This window comes from Thalassophryne amazonica, chromosome 8, assembly GCF_902500255.1.
Source record: "Thalassophryne amazonica chromosome 8, fThaAma1.1, whole genome shotgun sequence".
NCBI lineage: Eukaryota > Metazoa > Chordata > Actinopteri > Batrachoidiformes > Batrachoididae > Thalassophryne > Thalassophryne amazonica.
This window is the reverse complement of record NC_047110.1, coordinates 7,227,542-7,250,564: the sequence shown is the minus strand read 5'-3', so window position 1 is coordinate 7,250,564 and position 23,023 is coordinate 7,227,542. Positions and strand designations below refer to the sequence as shown.

The 23,023-nt window shown below is 43.9% G+C and overlaps 1 protein-coding gene across 3 annotated transcripts in view; it reads left to right on the top strand.

The window, feature by feature from the left end:
- Nucleotides 1-23,023, top strand: part of ckap5 (cytoskeleton associated protein 5) — a 250,007-nt gene that overhangs the window by 200,685 nt on the left and 26,299 nt on the right. For all 3 annotated transcript variants that reach the window (XM_034175712.1, XM_034175711.1, XM_034175713.1), the window contains 2 exons: nt 5,920-6,099; nt 19,551-19,738. In XM_034175712.1, the coding sequence (XP_034031603.1) occupies nt 5,920-6,099; nt 19,551-19,738 (368 nt within the window). The remainder of the gene's footprint in view (nt 1-5,919; nt 6,100-19,550; nt 19,739-23,023) is intronic.

Here is a 23,023-nt window from a genome sequence, read left to right as displayed (position 1 = left end):
ACAGAATACAGTGATTTGCAAATCCTCTTCAACCTATATTCAATTGAATACACCACAAAGACAAGATATTTAATGTTCAAACTGATAGACATTTTTGTTTTTATGCAAATACAATGGTGGATTAAAAATGAATGCAATACAGTGGGGTAAAAAAGTATTTAGTCAGTCCCTGATTGTGCAAGTTCGCCTACTTAGAAAGATGAGAGAGGTCTGTAGTTTTCATCATAGGTACACTTCAACTATGAGAGACAAAATGAGAAAAAAAATAAAGGAAATCACATTGTAGGATTTTTAAAGAAGATGCAAGCCCATATTATAATCAGAAGAATCAGAGAATCTGGAGAACTTTCTACACATAAGCGGCAAGGCCGAAAACCAGCACTGAATGCCCGTGACCTTTGATCCCTCAGTTGGCACTGCATTAAAAACCGACATCATTGTATAAAGGATCTTACCGCGTGGGCTCAGGAACACTTCAGAAAACCATTGTCAGTTAATACAGTTTGTCGCTACATCTACAAGTGCAAGTTAAAACTCTACCATGCAAAGTGAAAGCCAAACATCAACAACATCCAGAAACACCGCCGCCTTCTCTGGGCCCGAGTTCATTTGAAATGGACAGACGCAAAGTGGAAAAGTGTGCTGTGGTCTGATGAGTCCACATTTTAAATTGTTTTTGGAAATCATGGACGTTGTGTCCTCTGGACAAAAGAGGAAAAAGACCATCCAGATTGTTACCAGCACAAAGTTCAAAAGCCAGCATCTGTGATGGTATGGGGGTGTGTTAGTGCCCATGGCATGGACAACTTACACATCTGTGATGGCACCATCAATGCTGAAAGGTACATCCAGGATTTGGAGCAACACATGCTGCCATCCAAGCAACATCTTTTTCAGGGACGTTCCTGCTTTTTTCAGCAAGACAATGCCAAGACACATTCTGCACGTGTTACAACAGCGTGGCTTTGTAGTAAAAGAGTGCGGGTACTAGACTGGCCTGCCTGCAGTCCAGACCTGTCGCCCATTGAAAATGTGTGGCGCATTATGAAGCACAACATACGACAACGGAGACTGTTGAACAACTGAAGTCGTACATCAAGCAAGAATGGGGAAAAAATTCCACCTTCAAAGATTTACATTTAGTGTCCTCAGTTCCCAAACGCTTACTGAGTGTTGTTAGAAGGAAAGGTGATGTAACAGTGGTAAACATACCACTGTCCCAGCTTTTTTGAAACATGTTGCAGGCATCCATTTCAAAATGAACAAATTTTTGCACAAAAACAATAAAGTTTATCAGTTTGAACATTAAATATCTTGTCTTTGTGGTGTATTCAATTGAATATACAGTGAGGAAAATAAGTATTTGAACACCCTGCGATTTTGCAAGTTCTCCCACTTAGAAATCATGGAGGGGTCTGAAATTTTCATCTTAGGTGCATGTCCACTGTGAGAGACATAATCTAAAAAAAATCTGGAAATCACAATGTATGATTTTTAACAATTTATTTGTATGTTACTGCTGGATTTATTTTTTTTTTTTTTATAGATTATGTCTCTCACAGTGGACATGCACCTAAGATGAAAATTTCAGACCCCTCCATGATTTCTAAGTGGGAGAACTTGCAAAATCTCAGGGTGTTCAAATACTTATTGTCCTCACTGTAGGTTTAAGAGGTTTTGCAAATTATTGTATTCTGTTTTTATTTACATTTTACACCACATCCCAACCTCATTGGAATTGGGGTTGTAATTTTGCACTGGTGATTTTACTGTGTACAGTTTGCCTCTAGTGTCATCCACAGCTACATCAAGTTCTTGAGGAAGCCCATCATTGCCTTCTTGACTTTTTATAGAGCGAAGCACTCCATTGTCCATGAACATTTCTTGTCATCAGTCCAGACGATATTCATCTTGGTCTGTCTGGTCTGCGAGGACTGGGCACTGGCTCTCTTAACCAGTACCTTCTGTTTTGGTATTGTTCTTCTTAGGGGAGGTTACTGTGGTCTCCATTTAGGCCTCTTGGGCATCAGTTTTATGGGATACCTCCTTCTCCCATATGTCTTTGCACTATCATTTGGTCTCAGATCTAGGTAGGTCTGTCCTTCGGCCTTGATTTCCTTGTGTCTTCTCAGCCTTGCCCCCAGAGCTGAGAGTCCTTGTTGGGCTTCACCTTCACCTTCCAGGGCTTCACCAATGGGCAACTTGTTGTGCATCTTTTTTCAGCCAGGACCTGTTCTTCCTCACTTGCTTTTGCACCTCTGCTTCATATACAGGAAACCTGAAGCAGACCAGGCCCAGTGGCTGGGTGACCATCTGATGTGACCATTTTATCTATCAAAACAGATTTTTGATTGCAACGTGGCGCATTTGGCACTTTATGTTCCTACTCATTTCTCTGTGGCCCCAATTTGGGAAAAATCTGGTTCCTCACAGGTGCTTACAGTTCTGGTTTTGCTTTTGTCCCTGCTCCAGCTGTCGTGCAGTGTTCCATACTCACACAGTTACATTATCAGTTATTTCAACTCTGAGCTGACATTTTCAGACACAATTCTTGAGTCCCACCCAGGATCGGTGTAACATCACACTGATTTTGGTAATCGTGTCTAAATTTTCATGGATCAGTCGGCTGCACTGTTTTGAGTACATATCTGATGTTCTAGCTCCAGATCAGTGACTAGATTGACGGCAGGTGCCACAAATACCCATATCCTCTGTCTGCTAACCAATCACAGCATGATATAATGTCATGAAAACAGGGAGCAGGCGTTTGTGCCATCCACTACACTACAGAACTGACCTGGGTCCTGGATGCCCATCACCCAGGCAAAAAATTGGTTCATTTCCACCTCAGCCTTTCTGTCTGTTGTCGTCATGTGAAACATGGACATCCTCTTCGCGCTTCTCCAATCATTGCCATCACCTCCATGCTTGATCATGTGCAGGAAACTTGCCAAATTGCCAAAATATCATAACTGACACTCCCTCACATGTGGGGGTGACATTTTGAAATGCTGCCTGTCCAAAGCAGATTACATGTGTAGTAAACCACAACAGGTCCTAAAGACTCACCATGACACTTCATCTGCATCATCCCAGTCCACCCTACTGTGAATAGATACTGGGCTTGGTTAGGGACATAACCTGCAGTGGACTGGCTCACATCCACTTTGCATTGTGAGAGATCAGCACCAGCCCTGTGGGCCTCAGGTCCTGTGTCAGACTCACTCAACAGTCACTATACACTGACAATTCAGTGCAATATGTGCATGAAATGTTGAAGACCCCGATGACCGCACTGCATCCTGAGAAGTTTTCTGAATACAGTGGAAGTGTGGTCAAAATGGAAAAATATGCCATTTTTAAGTCCATCCTTCATCCTCATTATGTCAGGAACGCATCATTCTGACACATTCCCTCTAATTTTGTACCACTTGCCTGATCATGTGCATACTCACCCCCATCACCACAAAGTGCTCTGAGAGGCTGGTGATGAGGCGCCTGAAGCAGACCATCGATGTGACTGTAGATGTGCACCAGTACGCATACAGGCAAAACCAGTCCATAGCTGATGCCATCTCCACCGTGGTGCATCAGGCCCTCTCCCACACAGAGAACAAGGACTCCTATGCAAGGCTGCTGTTCCTGCACTTTACTTCTGCATTCAACACCATCATCCTGCAGAAACTGGTGTCCAAGCTGGCTGAACTAGGAGCCCCCTCAGCACTGTGCAACTGGATCCTGGACGTCCTGACTGGGAGGCCACAGAGTGTCAGGATCAACACCACCTCATCCTCCACCATCATCCTGAACACTGGCTCACCCCAGGGTTGTGTGCTCAGTCCACTGCTGTACACATTGATGACCTTTGACTGCAGAGCTCAGCACAAGAATAATCTTGTTGTTAAGTTTGCAGATGATACAGCAGTGATCGTGCTCATTAGCCAAGGGGACGAGACAGCGTACAGGTGAGACGTGTAGAACCTGACACGGTGGTGCGGAGACAACAACCTCATCCTCAACACCCAGAAGACCAAGGAGATAGTTGTTGACTTCCGCAGGTCAGCTCCCACCACCCCCTCCCCCCTCTACATCAACAGAGCAGCGGTGGAGATCGTCTCCTCCATCAGGTATCCACCTCTCCAACACTCTCACCTGGCACACCAACACCACGGCTGTCATCAAGAAAGCCCACCAACGTCTCTAATTTTTGAGGAAATTGTGAAGGGCCGGACTGAACACTGAGGTCCTCAGGGCCTTCTACAGCTGTGCAGTGGAGAGTGTCCTGTCCTGCTGCCTCCCAGTGTGGTATGGTGGCTGCACGGTGGCGGAGAAGAAAGCACTGCAGCTGGTGGTGAAGTCTGCACAGAGGACCATCGGATGCAGCTTACCACCCATTGGGGACATCTACATCTCCAGATGTAGAGACAAAGCCACCTGCATCCTCCGAGACTCCACCCACCCTGCGCACAGTCTGTTCACACCCCTTCCCTCTGGAAGGAGGCTGTGCAGCATCCGGGCAAAAACGTCCAGACTGAAAAACAGCTTCTACCCGAATGCTGTCAGACTATTGAACAGTTCAACATCCACCACCAAACTGTGAACATTGCACTACATGCACATTGTCACCTTCTTAATACTCTAACGCTGCTGCTGCTGCCGACCCTGTGGCTTGTATATATATTCTATGGCCACAGTGGTGCGCATATTGTACATTGCAAAAGTTATATTGCAAAAGTTTATACAATAGGTTAGGTTAAAATAAAATTGTCCCAGTTAACTACACCAAGACCTGGAGAAACTGCATTTCGTTCTGCCTGTAAGAGTCGAGTGACAATAAAAGTGAGTCTGAGTCTACTACGTCCAAGTCATTGCCAAGTCAGTCCAAGCCGCGTTCACACGGGGCGCGATCAGAAGCTACAAATTCGCGTGGGTCGCCAGGCGACGGACGCGCCTCCTTCGCCTGGTGTGTCGCTCTGCTTGGGTGGACTTTCGCTGCGAAAATTCGCCCCGGTGCGTCATCAAATAGGAGGAGCTTCCATTCCGCTCGCTGGCTCCGGTTGTCAGTCAAGCTAACATGACAGACTTTGATCACATGGAGCGAGTTGCTGTGGAAAGCTCCCAATACAGAGAGTATCATTATTTGCTGCAGGAGCTGTGTCTGGGTGACGGCCGCTTTCAGCGGTCCTTCCACCTCTGCGGGACCCAGTTTGAGGATCAACTGTCCCGTTCGCGCGCGCACATGTAAATAATAAAAAAAAAAGAAACTCTGCTGCTTGCTGCAGCTGGCTCTTCCCCCAAAAAACTCTGTCATAATTGTGTGTAGAAACCATTCACCATTTGTTTTATTATACATCTGTGTAGTTAATTAATAAAATATTCTCTACAGACGATTCGCTCGTGCGCGCACGTAAAAAAAAAGAAAAGGAAAAAGCTCTGCTTCCGCTGCTGCAAGTAGGGCTGCTGCTCGCTCTAAAAACTCTGTCATAATTGTGTTTAGAAACCAGTCACCATTTGCTTTGTTATAGAGCTGTGTAGTTAATAAGTAAAATAATCTCCAGGACGATTCGCGCGCGCGCACGTAAAATAAGAATAAAAAGAAACTCCGCTCCCCACTGCTGTGGTGCTGCTGTTCGTTCCAAAAACTCTGTCATGATTGTGAAATAAAGGACAAAAGAGACATCTCTGCTCACAGGCTGCTACCAGATACAGGACATGTTCACATCTTCAGTCAAACTCCAGACATCTCCACGTCACTACATATTCAGTCCCTGATTGGTCATCGCGACGAGACGAAAAAGTTCAGATTTGCATTTCCACTGAGCTAAATGCTGCTGTCTTTACAGCGTCACCTTTTAGGTGATTTGACGTGAGAATTAAAACTTGTCTCCAGCTGATATAGTATTTGTCCCGTCCTTGCAGATAGATGAGGTTTTACGGCAGGAGGACAAAGCAGACGTCATGTCGGGGCACATTGACCAGTTCCTGATCGCCACTTTCATGCAGCTTAGACTCATCTACAACACGCACATGGCTGACGACCGCCTGGACAAGAAGGACATCTTCAAACTCTATAGCTGCATCATAGGAAACATGTTGTCTGTAAGTCACTGCTCTACATCCTCGCATGAGCACATGTGGTGGTGTTTTTGATCCAGTGTGTCTGTCAGATGGGTAAATTGATGTACAAAAGCCACGACATTCTAAAACACCCACCGTGTTGTGTGTGGACGGAGGAAGAAACGTAGAGCTTGTTAACCTTACGAAACATGATATTACAGCAGTATTGCATTTAATAAGAACTAAGAAAGTGACAGTGTTTCTTAACACTTGTACGTCCATCACCATGGCTGTTGAAATGACGATTATCATGAGAAGTCAAAACCCACAGGGATTAAAGTTCTCCGTTGCTACGACAGATTTCTGTCGGTTGGGCTGCCAAAAGGCAGATTTCACGCTGAATTTGTCCTGACTAAAAATCAAGGCTGGATGCAAGATATAAAATTTACCTCATTCAAAACATTCAAAAATCTATTTTTAGAATAAGGTCTCTGTTTTGTTTTGTTTTTAACCTCCTGGCAGCGAGTCCCTGCGTCTGTTTCCTCTGTCGTGTTTGCACTGTAGAGGAGGGTGGCGGTGTGTTTGAGTGACAGCGCAGTGACAACCAAGACAGCGAGCAGAGTGCAAAGTTCTACAAACATGTTTTTAAAACATGTTTGTAGACAAACACAGTGACATTTGAAACATGAAATGAAGTTTATAGGATTTACAGAAAATGTGCAATAATTCTTTAAACAAAATTAGGCAGGTGCATAAATTTGGGCACCCCAACAGTAAAAATACATCAATATTTAGTAGATCCTCCTTTTGCAGAAATAACAGCCTCTAAATGCTTCCTATAGCTTCCAGTGAGAGTCTGGATTCTAGTTAAAGGTGTTTTGGACCTTTCTAATTTACAAAATATCTCAGGTTTGTTGGTTTCTGAGCATGGACAGCCCGCTTAAAATCATGCCACAGATTTCCAATAATATTCAGGTCTGGGGACTGAGATGGCCATTCCAGAATGTTGTACTTGTTCCTCTGCATGAATGCCTTAGTAGATTTTAAGCAGTGTTTGGGGTTGTTCTCTTGTTGAAAGATCCAGCCCCGGTGCAACTTCAACTTTGTCACTGATTCATGAACATTGTTCTCAAGAATCTGCTGATATTGATTGGAATCCATGTGACCCTCATCTTTAACAAGATCCCCAGTACCTGCACTGGCCACACAGCCACACAACATGATGGAAGTGTTTTTCTTGAATGCTGTGTTCTTTCTCAGCTATGCATACCGCCCCTTGTTATGTCCAAATAACTCAGTTTTAGTTTCATCAGACCACAGCACCTTATTCCAAAATGAAGCTGGCTTGTCCAAATGTGCTTTAGCATACCTCAAGCGACTCTGTGGTGTGTACGCAGAAAAGGCTTCCTCTGCATTCCAGCGTCATTAGAGTGCCAGTGAAAATTAAATCTTGGAATTTTAAAGGTCTCACCCCCTATATTTTTACCTTTTAAGACAATGAGACATCTTAAGAGTCAAGTCACTATGATCAATACAAACCCTTAAAAGATTACCTAATGATATTAAAATCAAATGACATTTATAAAGTTATAAATATTTATCAATTAATGTCTTAAGTGGTGTGGGTCACAGTGGATTTGTTTGCATTTGGAAAACGTCTGCGATGTTCCTCGACAACCTGCAGATGGTACTGTTTCTGGTCTTCCTGTTTGGTCAAGATGCTGTTGAAACTCTGAATCAGAGCAACACCCCTTTCAGCTGCATCATTCACAACTTTGAAGCTGTCTATTGTGGCTTTTCCTTTGTCAAATGCCTCGTTACCACACCATTTTTCAGGAGATATTGTCAAGAAGGAATCATCAATGTCGAGACACAGAATCAAATGTCCGCTGTTTCTTCTTTCTGTTCCAATTTTCTATCTATTGAGGCCATTGTACCTCTTCGACTCTTTTCTTGTTGAGCTTTTAAGAATTCATGATCTTCTTCAATCTTTATTAATTTCAGTGCATCTTGATGTGCAACATGAAAAAGATCATCAAGACTGTCTGTGAAATCCTTTATTTTTCTCTCCTGGCTCTCTAACTTTCGTGTTATGTTCTTCCTAAGTTTCTGATACTGGGTGAAGAGTTCTTTTATTTTATTAGAGGTGTGGTAGCTCTGTCTTGTAGGGATCCTTGCTTTCTCCCAAAAGGTAAGAAGCTCACTACTAGTGTCTTTGGCACTATCTGGAATTGTTTTATTGTCATTACAATGCAAGTAGAGAAATCTGCTTAGCACTTGGCAGTTACTTGTCAGCTTGGCTCCAGTAATGAAGGAAGACATTGGTCCCGTTAACCATATTCCCTTTGTACTTGTGCTAAGATGATCCTTCATATCTGAGGCCATATTTTAGCAAATCTGGAAAGTAACAATGTGTGTTTCTGCTACAAGATCACTACAAGAGTAAACTGCAGAATGATATAATAATTCCAATGATTTATGTAAAATATACTTACTTGAGGAATGATGATGTAAATATGTGGTTCACTGTAATACCATGGACACTAGTTATGTAAATCAACAACCTGTTCTGGAGGCTTTACATTTATCAAAAACAGCTACAAAGTTGTTTCCTCAGACTCTTTGGCTCTCAAGACATGAATGTTTCACTCACAATCGCTGATACTATCAGGCTCGATAGGCAGGACAGGCTGGGCGCAAATACAAAATGCAGGGACACAGCTCAGTAGAGACAGGACATTTACTGGATACACAGGCTGGGGTCGGTACACAAAAAGTCAGTCCAAAAAGAGCGACAGTATCAAAAGCATCAGGCAACAAGGCGTGGTCGGAGTACACAGGCAGGTAGTCAAAAAACGATGAGACAAACAAGCAAGGCAAAAGAACAAGAACTGAGCTGGAAGGAAGGCACTAGGCACATCGATCTGGCGAAGAGCAAAGGCAAACAGTGAAGCTTATAAGCATCCAGGTGATTACGACAAACCAAGGACAGGTGTGCAGAGAAGCTCCCAGAATGGGGCGTGGCCAGACAGAGAGAGAGAGAGACACCCACCACCAAGAGCCAAGAGAGGAAAACAAGAAGAAACAGGACAGAGAAAACCCAAGCAGAAAGACAAAGCAGGAGACAGATCATGAAAACAACCAGACCACCCCAGAATCTGACAGTACCCGCCTCCCCCCCAAGGGCCGACCCCTGACGGCCCAGGAGCAGAAGGGTGAGAATCATGAAATTCACACACAAGACCGGGGTCCAAAATGAACCGGGAGGGAATCCAAGACCGCTTCTCGGGGCCATGCCCCTCCAAGTCCACCAAGTACTGGAAACCACGACCCCGCCGCCGGGAAGCCAGGAGATGCCGCACAGTGAAGATGGGACCCCCACCCACAAACCGGGCAGCGGCGGAGGAACGGCAGGCAGGCACAGGGGACTGGAACGGACCGGTTTGAGATGGCTGACGTGGAAAGTGGGATGAACTCTCATGGACCTAGGAAGACGAAGACTAGGATTCAGGAAGAATTGGTTCGGGAGTGGAAGTGGAGTAGGAGGACTCGCCTAGATGGGAAAGCACATCAGGTTTGCCATTCTTGGACCCCGGACAATAAGACAACACAAAATTGAACCGGCTGAAAAAGATGGCCCACCGAGCCTGGCGTGCATTGAGACACTTTGCAGTGCGGAGATACTCCAGGTTTTTATGGTCAGTCCAGACTAAAAAAGGCAACTGTGCCCCCTCCAACCAGTGGCGCCACTCCTCCAAGGCCACTTTGACCGCTAGCAGTTCACGATCTCCAATGCCGTAGTTTCGTTTGGCAGCAGTGAGTTTTTTAGACAGAAAAGCACAGGGATGCAACTTATCACTGGATCTTATTTGGGAGAGCACTGCCCCAACACCAATATCTGAAGCATCTGCTTCAACCACGAACTGTCGAGCGGGGTCAGGGAGGAGCAGCACGGGGGCCGTTGTGAAAGGATTTTTTAGGTTCTGGAACGCTTCATCGCATTTAGTGGTCCACTCAAACGAACAAAGAGAGGAGGTTACATTATGTAACGGAGCTGCTATCATACTGAAATTATGAATGAATTTGCGATAAAAATTGGTGAAGCCTAAGAACCTCTGAACATCCTTGCGACACCAGCGGCCACCTTAGCTGGATCCATCTGAATTTGACCCTCAGAAAGCACAAAACCCAAGAACGACACGGTGGAACAGTGAAATTCACACTTCTCTGCTTTGACGTAGAGATTATTTTGAAGCAGAGTCTGGAGAACTGACCAAACCTGTTGAATGTGGGTCTCTAGGTCAGGAGAGTATATAAGAATATCGTCCAGATAAACGAAAACACACTTGTTAAGAAACTCACGTAACACATCATTGACAAGATTCTGAAATACTGCCGGAGCATTGGTGAGTCCAGAAGGCATCACCAAGTAGTCATAGTGGCCGGTGGGAGTATTGAAGGTGGTCTTCCATTCGTCACCGGCACGAATGCGAACCACATGGTAGGTGTTACGTAAATCCAGCTCGCTGAATATCTTAGCTCCCTCCAACAGTTCGAAAGCGGATGAAAGTAACGGCAGAGGATACCGGTTTTTGATCGTGATGTCATTGAGACCACGATAATCAATACAGGGGGTGATTTGTCCTTTTTTTTTTCAATGAAGACAAACCCCGCCCCGGCGAGCGAGGATGAGGGACGAATCAAGCCGGCTGCGAGTGATTCCTGAATATATGTGTTCATGGCTTCACGTTCCGGCACTGAAAGAGAAAACAGTTTTCCTCGGGGAGGAGTAGCTACCGGGAGTAAATCAATGGCACAGTCATATTCGTGATGTGGTGGAAGTGTTTTGGCTTTAACCTTGTTAAATACATCTGCGAGATCATAGTAGCAGGTAGGGACCCCTTCTAGATCTGACTTATTTACGCCAGAGGTGTTGGCAGGCTTACGCAAACAGACATCATTACACGCCGGTCCCCAGGACTCTGTTCTCCCATGAGACCAGTCTAGACGGGGTTTATGACGTTGCAACCAGGGGTGCCCCAGGATTACCGGGTGAGTCATCATGTTAAAAATATGGAAACTAATGAGTTCTGAATGATTGTCTGGAATGGTCATACGAACTGATTGAGTGCGGAACACAATTTGGCCTAATTCGCAACCATCCACTGCATGGACCACCAGGGGGCGTGACAGGCGAAACAACTTAAGATGGAGGGACCTGGCAAGAGAAGACAACATTAAATTAGAATCTGCACCAGAATCAATAAACACAGGGCTGACCTGGGTGGAAGAATCAGATTTCAACTCAGCATGTATTACATTCTGAGAAGAGGGAATAATAGAGCTTTGACTCACCCGCACTACCCTTTTCAGCCGTACCGGGGCACCGGACAATGTAAAAGAACATGACCAGACTGTCCACAGTAAAAACAGAGTCCCTCCACACGGGGGCACTCCTTGTCTTGGGTGGTGAGATGGGCCCTCCCCATTTGCGTGGGCTCCTCGGCGGAAGTGGAGGGGAGGGTGCCCGGATGACCGGAAGTGGATGGCCGGTCAGTTGTGGACACAGGAAGATGGAGTTTGTGAAGAGGATGATCAGACAGGTGATGATCGGTGCGGATTGCCAGAGCTATGAGGTCGTCCAGGTCCTCCGGCAGATCCACCACGATGAGCTGACTCCGGATGCTGTCGTTCAATCCCTGGAAAAGCACATGCTGGAGTGCTGCAGGATTCCTATCGCTCTTCGCTGCCAGGATGCGGAAATCAATTGCGTAGTCAGCAGCACGGCAATTACCTTGCTTTAGCCTCATCAGCTCGCGTGCTGCCTCACGCCCAGGAGAGGAGTGCTGGAATACCTGCCTAAGTGATTTGGTGAAGGCTGTCAGAGAGGAGCAGGATGGCGAGTCCCGGCTCCATTCAGCTGTAGCCCACGCTGCCGTCAGACTGGTCAGGTGAGTGATGACAAATGCTATCTTCGACCGCTCGGTCGGGAACATTAGCGCCATTAATTCGAAATGTAGTTCACACTGGGTTATGAAGGGTCTGATATCCCCTGACTCACCAGAAAAACGTTCAGGTCGTGAGAGTTGGTTGCAGACCTCTGGTACAGGAACCGAAACCGGTGGGGCAGCTGACGATCCCGGAAGTGGTGTGGCAATGGGAGCCGTGCTGGTCAATTAATAGTTGCTCCATCTGAGCGCTCACTGAGTCCATGAATGAGTCTTGCCTCTTCGCCAACTTACTGAGTCCGGAGTTCAGGGCGGCCAACTGGTCCTCTTGTTGGGCTAACTGCTGGCTGTGGTGGCGTACTGCCCGCTGGAAAGGGTCTGCGTCTGCTGCGTCCATGGTTGGCCAGATCAATCTATCAGGCTCGATAGGCAGGACAGGCTGGACGCAAATGCAAAACGCAGGGACACAGCTCAGTAGAGACAGGACGTTTACTGGATACACAGGCTGGGGTCGGTACACAAAAAGGCAGTCCAAAAAGAGCAACAGTATCAAAAGCATCAGGCAACAAGGCGTGGTCGGAGTATACAGGCAGGTAGTCAAAAAACCGATGAGACAAACAAGCAAGGCAAGAGAACAAGAACTGAGCTGGAAGGAAGGCACTAGGCATATCGATCTGGCGAAGAGCAAAGGCAAACAGTAAAGCTTATAAGCATCCAGGTGATTACTACAAACCAAGGACAGGTGTGCAGAGAAGCTCCCAAAACGGGGAGTGGCCAGACAGAGAGAGAGAGAGAGAGAGACACCCACCACCAAGAGCCAAGAGAGGAAGACAAGAAGAAACAGGACAGAGAAAACCCAAGCAGAAAGACAGAAAACAACCCGACCACTCCAGAATCTGACAGATACTAAGTACTGAAAAATGCATCAACTTTGAGCAACCTCTAACTATCAGTTGATTCCAAAAATATTTTGCACATGCATTTCCAATACCAAAAGGAAAAAAAGTAGGGGGTGAGACATTGTCGAGCGACATTTTTATTTTTGCTGTATATTTCATTGGCACCCTAATCATCATACAGCATCTCTTTGTGCAAAGTGTGCTGTGTAGCTGAACGATGCACAGAGACACTGTTTGCAGCAAGATCATGTTGTAGGTCTTTGGAGCAGGTCTTTGGGTTGACTATGACTGTTCTCACCATCCTTCACTTCAGCTTATCTGAGATTTTTCTTGTCCTGCCACTTCGGGCCTTAACTAGTACTGTGCATGCAGTCTTCCATTTCCTCACTATGTTCCTCACAGTGGAAACTGACAGCTGAAATCTCTGAGATAGTTTTTTGTATCCTTCCCCTAAACCGTGATGTTGAACAATCTTTGTTTTCAGGTCATTTGAGAGTTGTTTAGAGGCTCCCATGTTGCCACTCATTAGAAGAGATGCAAAATGGTCAACTTAAATACCCTTTCTCATGATTGGATTCACATATGTAAGGAGGTCAAGGGTCAATGAGCTTACCAAACCAATTTTATGTTCCAATAATTAGTGCTAAATGTTTTCAAATCAATAAAATGACTAATTTTGTTTAAATACTTATTGCACACTTTCTGTAAATACTAGAAACTTCATTTCACTTCTCAAATATCAGTGTTTGTCTGCTATATAATATATTTAATGGACATTTCTGATCCAGACAACCAATGACAACTAATGATCTAAAGGAAAATCATGAAAATTATCAGGGGTACCCAGCCTTTGCATACAACTGTACAGTAGTGTTCAGAATAATAGTAGTGCTATGTGACTAAAAAGATTAATCCAGGTTTTGAGTATATTTCTTACTTTTACATGGGAAACAAGGTACCAGTAGATTCATTAGATTCTCACAAATCCAACAAGACCAAGCATTCATGATATGCACACTCTTAAGGCTATGAAATTGGGCTATTAGTAAAAAAAAAAAAGTAGAAAAGGGAGTGTTCACAATAATAGTAGTGTGGCATTCAGTCAGTGAATTCATCAGTTTTGTGGAACAAACAGGTGTGAATCAGGTGTCCCCAATTGAAGGATGAAGCCAGCACCTGTTGAACATGCTTTTCTGTTTGAAAGCCTGAGGAAAATGAGACGTTCAAGACATTGTTCTGAAGAACAGCGTAGTTTGATTAAAAAGTTGATTGGAGAGGGGAAAACTTATACACAGGTGCAAAAAATTATAGGCTGTTCATCTATAATGATCTCCAATGCTTTAAAATTGACAAAAAAAAAGCAGAGATGCGTAGAAGAAAACGGAAAACAACCATCAAAATGGATAGAAGAGTAACCAGAATGGCAAATGCTCACCCACTGATCAGTCTGATCAAGTGCTGTGACAGTTAGAAGACGCCTGTGTGAAGCTAATTTATTTGCAAGAATCCCCCGCAAAGTCTCTGTTAAATACACTCAACAAAAATATAAACGCAACACTTTTGGCTTTGCTCCCATTTTGTATGAGATGAACTCAAAGATCTAAAACTTTTTCCACATACACAATATCACCATTTCCCTCAAATATTGTTCACAAACCAGTCTAAATCTGTGATAGTGAGCACTTCTCCTTTGCTGAGATAATCCATCCCACCTCACAGGTGTGCCATATCAAGATGCTGATTAGACACCATGATTAGTGCACAGGTGTGCCTTAGACTGCCCACAATAAAAGGCCACTCTGAAAGGTGCAGTTTTATCACACAGCACAATGCCACAGATGTCGCAAGATTTGAAGGAGCGTGCAATTGGCATGCTGACAGCAGGAATGTCAACCAGAGCTGTTGCTCGTGTATTGAATGTTCATTTCTCTACCATAAGCCGTCTCCAAAGGCGTTTCAGAGAATTTGGCAGTACATCCAACCAGCCTCACAACCGCAGACCACGTGTAACCACACCAGCCCAGGACCTCCACATCCAGCATGTTCACCTCCAAGATCATCTGAGACCAGCTACTCGGACAGCTGCTGAAACAATCGGTTTCAGGGAAAGCTCATCTGCATGCTCGTCGTCCTCATCGGGATCTCGATCTTACTCCAGTTCGTCGTCGTAACCGACATGAGTGGGCAAATGCTCACATTTGCTGGCGTTTGTCACTTTGGAGAGGTGTTCTCTTCACGGATGAATCCCGGTTCACACTGTCTAGGGCAGATGGCAGACAGCGTGTGTGGCGTCGTATGGGTGAGTGGTTTTCTGATGTCAATGTTGTGGATTGAGTGGCCCATGGTGGCGGTGGGGTTATGGTATGGGCAGGCGTCTGTTATGGACAAAGAACACAGGTGCATTTTATTGATGGCATTTTGAATGCACAGAGATACCGTGACGAGATCCTGAGGCCCATTGTTGTGCCATACATCCAAGAACATCACCTCATGTTGCAGCAGGATAATGCACAGCCCCATGTTGCAAGGATCTGTACACAATTCTTGGAAGCTGAAAATGTCCCAGTTCTTGCATGGCTGGCATATTCATCGGACATGTCACCCATTGAGCATGTTTGGGATGCTGTGGACCGGCGTATACGACAGCGTGTACCAGTTCCTGCCAATATCCAGCAACTTCGCACAGCCATTGAAGAGGAGTGGACCAACATTCCACAGGCCACAAATTGACAACCTGATCAACTCTATGCGAAGGAGATGTGTTGCACTGCATGAGGCAAATGGTGGTCACACCAGATACTGACTGGTATCCCCCCACAATAAAACAAAACTGCACCTTTCAGAGTGGCCTTTTATTGTGGACAGTCTAAGGCACACCTGTGCACTAATCATGGTGTCTAATCAGAATCTTGGTATGGCACACCTGTGAGATGGGATGGATTATCTCAGCAAAGGAGAAGTGCTCACTATCACAGATTCACACTGGTTTGTGAACAATATTTGAGGGAAATGGTGATATTGTGTATGTGGAAAAAGTTTTAGATCTTTGAGTTCATCTCACACAGAATGGGAGCAAAACCAAAAGTGTTGCATTTATATTTTTGTTGAGTGTAAAAGACGTGCAGAAGAGGTTACAATTTGCCAAAGAACACATCAACTGGCCTAAAGAGAAATGGAGGAATATTTTGTGGACTGATGAGAGTACAACTGTTTTTTGGGTCCAAGGGCCGCAGACAGTTTGTGAGACGACCCCCAAACTTTGAATTCAAGGCATAGTTCACAGTGAAGACAGTGAAGCATGGTGGTGCAAGCATCGTAATATGGGCATGTTTCTCCTACTATGGTGTTGGGCCTATATATCGCATACCAGGTATCATGGATCAGTTTGGATATGTCAAAATACTTGGAAGAGGTCATGTTGCCTTATGCTGAAACGGACATGCCCTTGAAATTGGTGTTTCAACAAGACAATGACCCCAAGCACACTAGTAAACCAGCAAAATCTTGGTTCCAAACCAAGAAAATTAATGCCTTGCAGATGTGAAGAAATCTTGAAAAACTGTGGTTATACAACTAAATACTAGTTTAATGATTCACAGGATTGCTAAAAAAGCAGTTTGAACATAATAGTTTTGAGTTTGTAGCGTCAACAGCAGATGCTACTATTATTGTGAACACCCCCTTTTCTGCTGTGTTTACTAATTGCCCAATTTCATAGCCTTAAGAGTGTGCATATCATGAATGCTTGGTCTTGTTGGATTTGTGAGAATCTACTGAATCTACTGGTACCTTGTTTCCCATGTAACAATAAGAAATATACTCAAAACCTGGATTAATCCTTTTAGTCACATAGCACTATTATTCTGAACACTACTGTATATATTGTATATATACATATAGTGCGTGAGTGAACGTGGTGTGTGTGTGACCTTCACCTGCCCTTCCTGATCAGTCTATAACATTTTACAACCCCAATTCCAATGAAGTTGGGACGTTGTGTGAAATGTAAATAAAAACAGAATACAATTATTTACAAATCCTCTTCAACCTATATTCAATTGAATACACCACAAAGACAAGATATTTAATGTTCAAACTGATAAACTTTATTGTTTCTGTGCAAATATTTGTGCATTTTGAAATGGATGCCTGCAACACATTTAAAAAAAAGCTGGGACAGGGGCAACAGAAGACTGGGGAAGTTGATGAATGCTCAAAGAACACCTGTTTGGAACATTCCACAGGTGAACAGGTTAATTGGAAACAGGTGAGTGTGATGATTGGGTACAAAAGGACCATCCCCAAAAGGCTCAGCCGTTCACAAGCAAAGATGGGACGAGGATCAGCACTTTGTGAACAGCTGCATGAAAAAATAGTCCAAGAGTTTAAGAACAATGTTTCTCAGCATTCAGTTGCAAGGAATTTAGGAATTCCATCATCTACAGTCCATAATATAATCAGAAGATTCAGAGAATCTGGAGAACTTTCTACACGTAAGCGGCAAGGCCGAAAACCAACATTGAATGCGCGTGACCTTTGATCCCTCAGGCAGCACTGCATTAAAAACCAACATCATTGTGTAAAGGATCTTACCGTGTGGGCTCAGGAACACTTCAGAAAACCATTGTCAGTTAACACAGTTCGTCGCTACAAGTGCAAGTTAAAACTCTACCATGCAAAGTGAAAGTCATACATCAACAACATCCAGAAACGCCGCCACCTTTTCTGGGCTTGAGCTCATTTGAAATGGACAGACACAAAGTGGAAAAGTGTGCTGTGGTCTGATGAGTCCACATTTCAAATTGTTTTTGGAAATCATGGACGTTGTGTCCTCTGGACAAAAGAGGAAAAAGACCATCCAGATTGTTACCAGCACAAAGTTCAAAAGCCAGCATCTGTGATGGTATGGGGGTCTGTTAGTGCCCATGGCATGGACAACTTACACATCTGTGATGGCACCATCAATGCTGAAAGGTACATCCAGGTTTTGGAGCAACACATGCTGCCATCCAAGCACGTCTTTTTCAGGTACGACCCTGTTTAATTGAGCAAGACAATGCCAAGCCACATTCTGCACGTGTTACGACAGCGTGGCTTCGTAGTAAAAGAGTGCGGGTACTAGACTGGTCTGCCTGCAGGTCTGCCTGCAGTCCAGACCTGTCACCGGCAAAATACGCAGCGCAGAATATGATGACAAAGACCCCGGACTGTTGAACAACTGAAGTCGTACATCAAGCAAGAATGGGAAAGAATTCCACCTACAAAACTTCAACAATAGTGTCCTCAGTTCCCAAACGCTTGAGTGTTGTTAGAAGGAAAGGTGATGTAACACAGTAGTAAACATACCACTGTCCCAGCTTTTTTGAAACCTGTTGCAGGCATCCATTTCAAAATGAGAAAATATTTGCACAAAAACAATAAAGTTTATCAGTTTGAACATTAAATATTTTGTCTTTGTGGTGTATTCAATTGAATATAGGTTGAAGAGGATTTGAAAATCGTATTCTGTTTTTATTTACATTTTTTTATTTACACCAAAACAACATGGAAACAGACAAGAATGAAAGATGAGTGGTGACAGTAATAACCGTGAGATGATGAAATATGTGAGACACCAAAGACGCGGAACTCCAACAATACAATATACCAGAACAAACAACCACACATGTAGTGACAGCAACAGTCTGTTGTATAGTTAGTGAGCATCCATACCCTAGTCTTAGACACCAGAGTCTTGATCCCCTTGAGAACACCCAAAACCAAATTGTGGTGATGGCCATGAACATCTGACCATCCACACAGACGCAGATCACAGCTAAATATCAGATCACTACTTTAGCTGGTAAGTTGGGCCAAGACTAAAGTACAGAACCTTACCATGTGACATGGACCACTCCAGCATGCCAGGAGCGACATGGCTGAGTGCATGCACCTCGATGGAAAGGGGTCCAGGAAGCAGAGCCCCAGGAGAAACAAGGAAAACCAGGAAAGTAGAAGGGCCCAGGGGTTTTTCTATGATATGATGCTGCATTAGAAAAGAGCGGCATTGGTTAGTGAGTGAAATATACTCTTCTTCAGCAGGAGAACAAGTTGCTGTTTTCTTAGCTGTCTCCACCTCGTTTTACCTTAATTCCGATGATGAGATCTGAACAGAGTTTCTATAAAATGGTAGATGTGAACAGTTTATGATTTGTCCATGAAAGAGATTTTCAGTCAGATTTTTTTTTTTTACTTCATTCCCTGAATGCAGCAGTCACATGACCTCACTCAGTGGAACCACTGTCATCTCACATTTGTATTTTGTTGTCATTTTGAAAATTCTGCTTAAATTTTGTACAAGTCTGTAATGGAAACCAGCCTGTTGATTTACCCAAGTAACGATCAGTCATTAAGACATGGAGTAAGTGACCTCTGAGTGAAGCCACTGAGACACCCAGGACATTTTCTAACTAAACATCCAATAAGTCATTTGTATTTTTTTGGATTCAGTTCTTAATGTACTGTTACAGTGAACCTTTAAACACAATGTAATTGAAATTTATGTATGTGCCTGTATGTGCATTTTCCAAGCAGCAGCAAACGATAGCAGCTCATCGATGCTAACTGGATGTGACAAGACCGTGACCGTTTTCCTGTTTGTCAACAGTTGTTCTCTATGGAGTCCCTGGCGAGGGAGGCGTCTATGGGTGTGCTGAAGGACCTGATGCACGGGCTGATAACACTAATGTTGGACAGCAGAGTAGAAGATTTTGAAGACGGGCAGCAGCTGATCAGATCTGTCAACCTGCTTGTTGTCAGAGTTCTGGAGAAATCTGACCAGACCAACATACTCAGGTTACTGTTCCCACATTTTGTTAATTCATGTAGTTTTCTATTTAATACAGCACCCGTTGGACACTGATGGTGTGGTGATGGAGGCACAGACTGAAACTGAAGGTTTGTTAAATATCAGTGCCCGGCTGTATGAAATAGTAGGAGGTTTAAGCAGTGACAGCAGGAAGTGGTTCTCTGATCATTGTGAGACGCTGTTGTTAGCTTGACTGCTTGCTGTAGCCTGCAGCAAACAGTAAACATAGGTTTCCCATAGCCGTTACCACAAAGAGGTGGCCGCTTTAGTTATAATCACCTGTACTAGTACAGCAGATAAGCGGAAAAATACTTCAGTTTGTGACAGACTGGCATCCTGTCCTGGGTGTACCCCGCCTCACGCTCTGTGACTGCTGAGATAGGCTCCAGCCCCCCGCGGCCCTTACTTGGACTAAGCGGTTGAAGATGAGTGTGTGTGTGTGTGTGTGTGTGTGTGTGTGTGTGTGTGTGTGTGTGTGTGTGTGTGTGTGTGTGTGTGTGTGTGTGTGTGTGTGTGTATACTTCAGTTTGTTAAAGAGTCATAAAATTTGATACAGTTGCTCATTAAGACCCACTCTTTTGAAAAATTTGGATAGCCACACAGAATTTCAATATGGCCACCATTTTTCAAGATGGCTGACAATTATACCGATTTCGGCCCATTTTTGTGTTTACATGTGAAAAAAAATACTCAAGCATTCAAACCCTGTCTTACTCTGCAGAACAGGTAATTGAAAACACCACACAAAGTAATATATTTAGCGTTGTGATTAAAGATAGTATACAAAATGACCACTGAGAGACTCTTTTGGTGTTTAACAACAAGAAGAAAAAGTAGCTGTGGTCACTGAAGGGTTGTGGTCTATGTTCTCCATGACTGCAGTGGTAAACAGCCCCTTTCTCAGGACAGGTGGACAAACCACAACCTCTTCCACATACTTTTTGACCGTGGCTTCCCCCAGTTGGGCTGATATCTCCAGCACCCTATCACAGGAAATGCTCACATCATGCTTATGAAGCATTTGCACCAGATTCCTTTTCCTGGTTGTAGCATAAAGAGCCATGCCCATGAACACTGGGAAAGGAGTTTCCCGATCCTTTGAGTTTCAGTATACAGTTGCTCCTTCCTTTGGTTTTGTGAAGCACTTGTACTGCAAGAGCTGAGCAAGAGCTCGGTCTGACTGAGATGAGTCAAATCGTAGCTGTGACCATGTCAGCTCCATGTTCAGCCATACTGATTAATTGGAGCAGGCTTTGAGGGATGGCATCATTAATGCATCCTTCACCAAATGTGCCATCAAACCTGGACTGATGCTCCAGAATCTGTTTCCTCAATGTCTTTGCTGCCTTAGTGATGACATGTGCATCTGAGTCATTAGATGCTTGAGATAGGGCTAAGGCCACATCTTTTTTGAAGGCGAGTAGCACACATCTTCCTTCCTTGTGTGCTTCCAGTTCAGGAATTTCTGCTTGCAATTTTTCCTTCAACATTGTCACATTGACAGTGGGAGACACAATGCCCAGTTGTTCCAATCCCTGTTGGTATAACTGGGATATCTCTGCCAGAGGAAATATGGCAGGACCAGATCAGAACTCAAGCTGGTTTTAACTATATAGTTTAACAATTCTGAGAGAACCAGTAGATATGGATCTTCTTCTCCACTGTCACACTGTTCTTTCTCAAGACGCCTAAGGTGAGAACTCTACCTGTTGTATAGAATAGTGAGACATGCAAGGTGCATCACCTGCAGATAACTTTGCCAGTAGTTTACCATCATTAAGTGTTTCAGCACACTCTTGCAGTCTTTTGTCAAGATTCTTTGTCATCACCTTTGCGAAGACCTGTTGCAGGTGCCACTTTTTCACAAAAAATACAAACATCATTGTCATGACTCATTCGCCGCTGTTTAGCTTGCGTTTCCTAGTTTTGTGTTGTTAAACATGAGTCTGCAGCTCTGATGGTATTTGGCCATATTTTGTCGTAGTGTTAATTCTATGCCACCACCTTCATCCAGCCTTGCTGGGTCAAATTTGAGTGGCATTTCACCAGTCTCATTCACCAGTGGCACATTTGTTGCCATCATTATGTACCAGTCATTTTCTGGATTATGGTGTTTAGATGCAGATGGAGAACTTAGACCCACATTTTTCTTGTTTTCTTGGCTAAGACAACCTTTGCTCCAGTCAGTTTTTCTTCCACTTGTGATTTGACTCAAATTTGCCATTGTGATACTAAGTCCAAAGGGCTATCCTTTTACCCCCTTAATCTGATATGCACATTTGTGTATGGGATACAACTAGGTTCGGATGATCTACTACATCTAGCCCGATCATTCATCCAGTGCCATTTAAGTCCCATCTCATCTGTACACCATCTGGGTAAGTACATGGACAAACCATGTAGCCCCTTTTTACCCTTGGCTTGGCTCTCCCCTGCTGGCACATCCTGTCAGTTCAGGTGTGGCTGTCTAACTAAATCTACCAACTACTTTCTACCGGCTAATTGATATGGGGACAGCATTTGGGACACTAAACTAAGCTAAACTGCACTAAAACTAGTACTATTCTACCATATTAGTTAGTAAAGCTAGTTGAAGCATTGATAAAGCAGGATTAGCTGACACTGAACCCCATGCTGAGTATCACAGCAGTCAAGTCACCAGTGTGCCCTGGTTGTGCGCTGACATTCACTCTAAATATATCACTGACACCACCATCTACATTCACTCTAAATATATCACTGACACCACCATCTAAATTGTACATAGACATGAATTAATAGCCACAAAGGACATACATAGAACATTCTCACATTTAGCAAACTTTTATGAAAAGAGTATTTTTTATTTTGACTGAAATATGAGAAACGACAAAGGATTTTGGCTGCCATCTTTGTTTATATATGCTAAATCAGATCGTTAGCAAAAACACATAATGCTCCTGTCCATTGACATTGCATGGGCTATATAAAACCAACAAAAATTCATCAACACATGACCAGAAGCACATAACCTGTGTGATTAAAAACTTGATTGGCGGCCATCTTGAAAAAAGATGGCCATCTTGAAATTTTGAGTGGCTATCCAGTAAATCTGTAGACTTAACCTGAGGAGAAAAAATCATGCTTCTTTGTCTAACTGAAGTATTTTCCAGATAAAATGGATTTATCTGTTACACTACACCTGTGTGGATCACTTCCAAAAATAGAAAAAAAAAAAAAAACAATCCACAAACACAAAACCCATCCATAACCAGACCAGCTAGAACCGAACC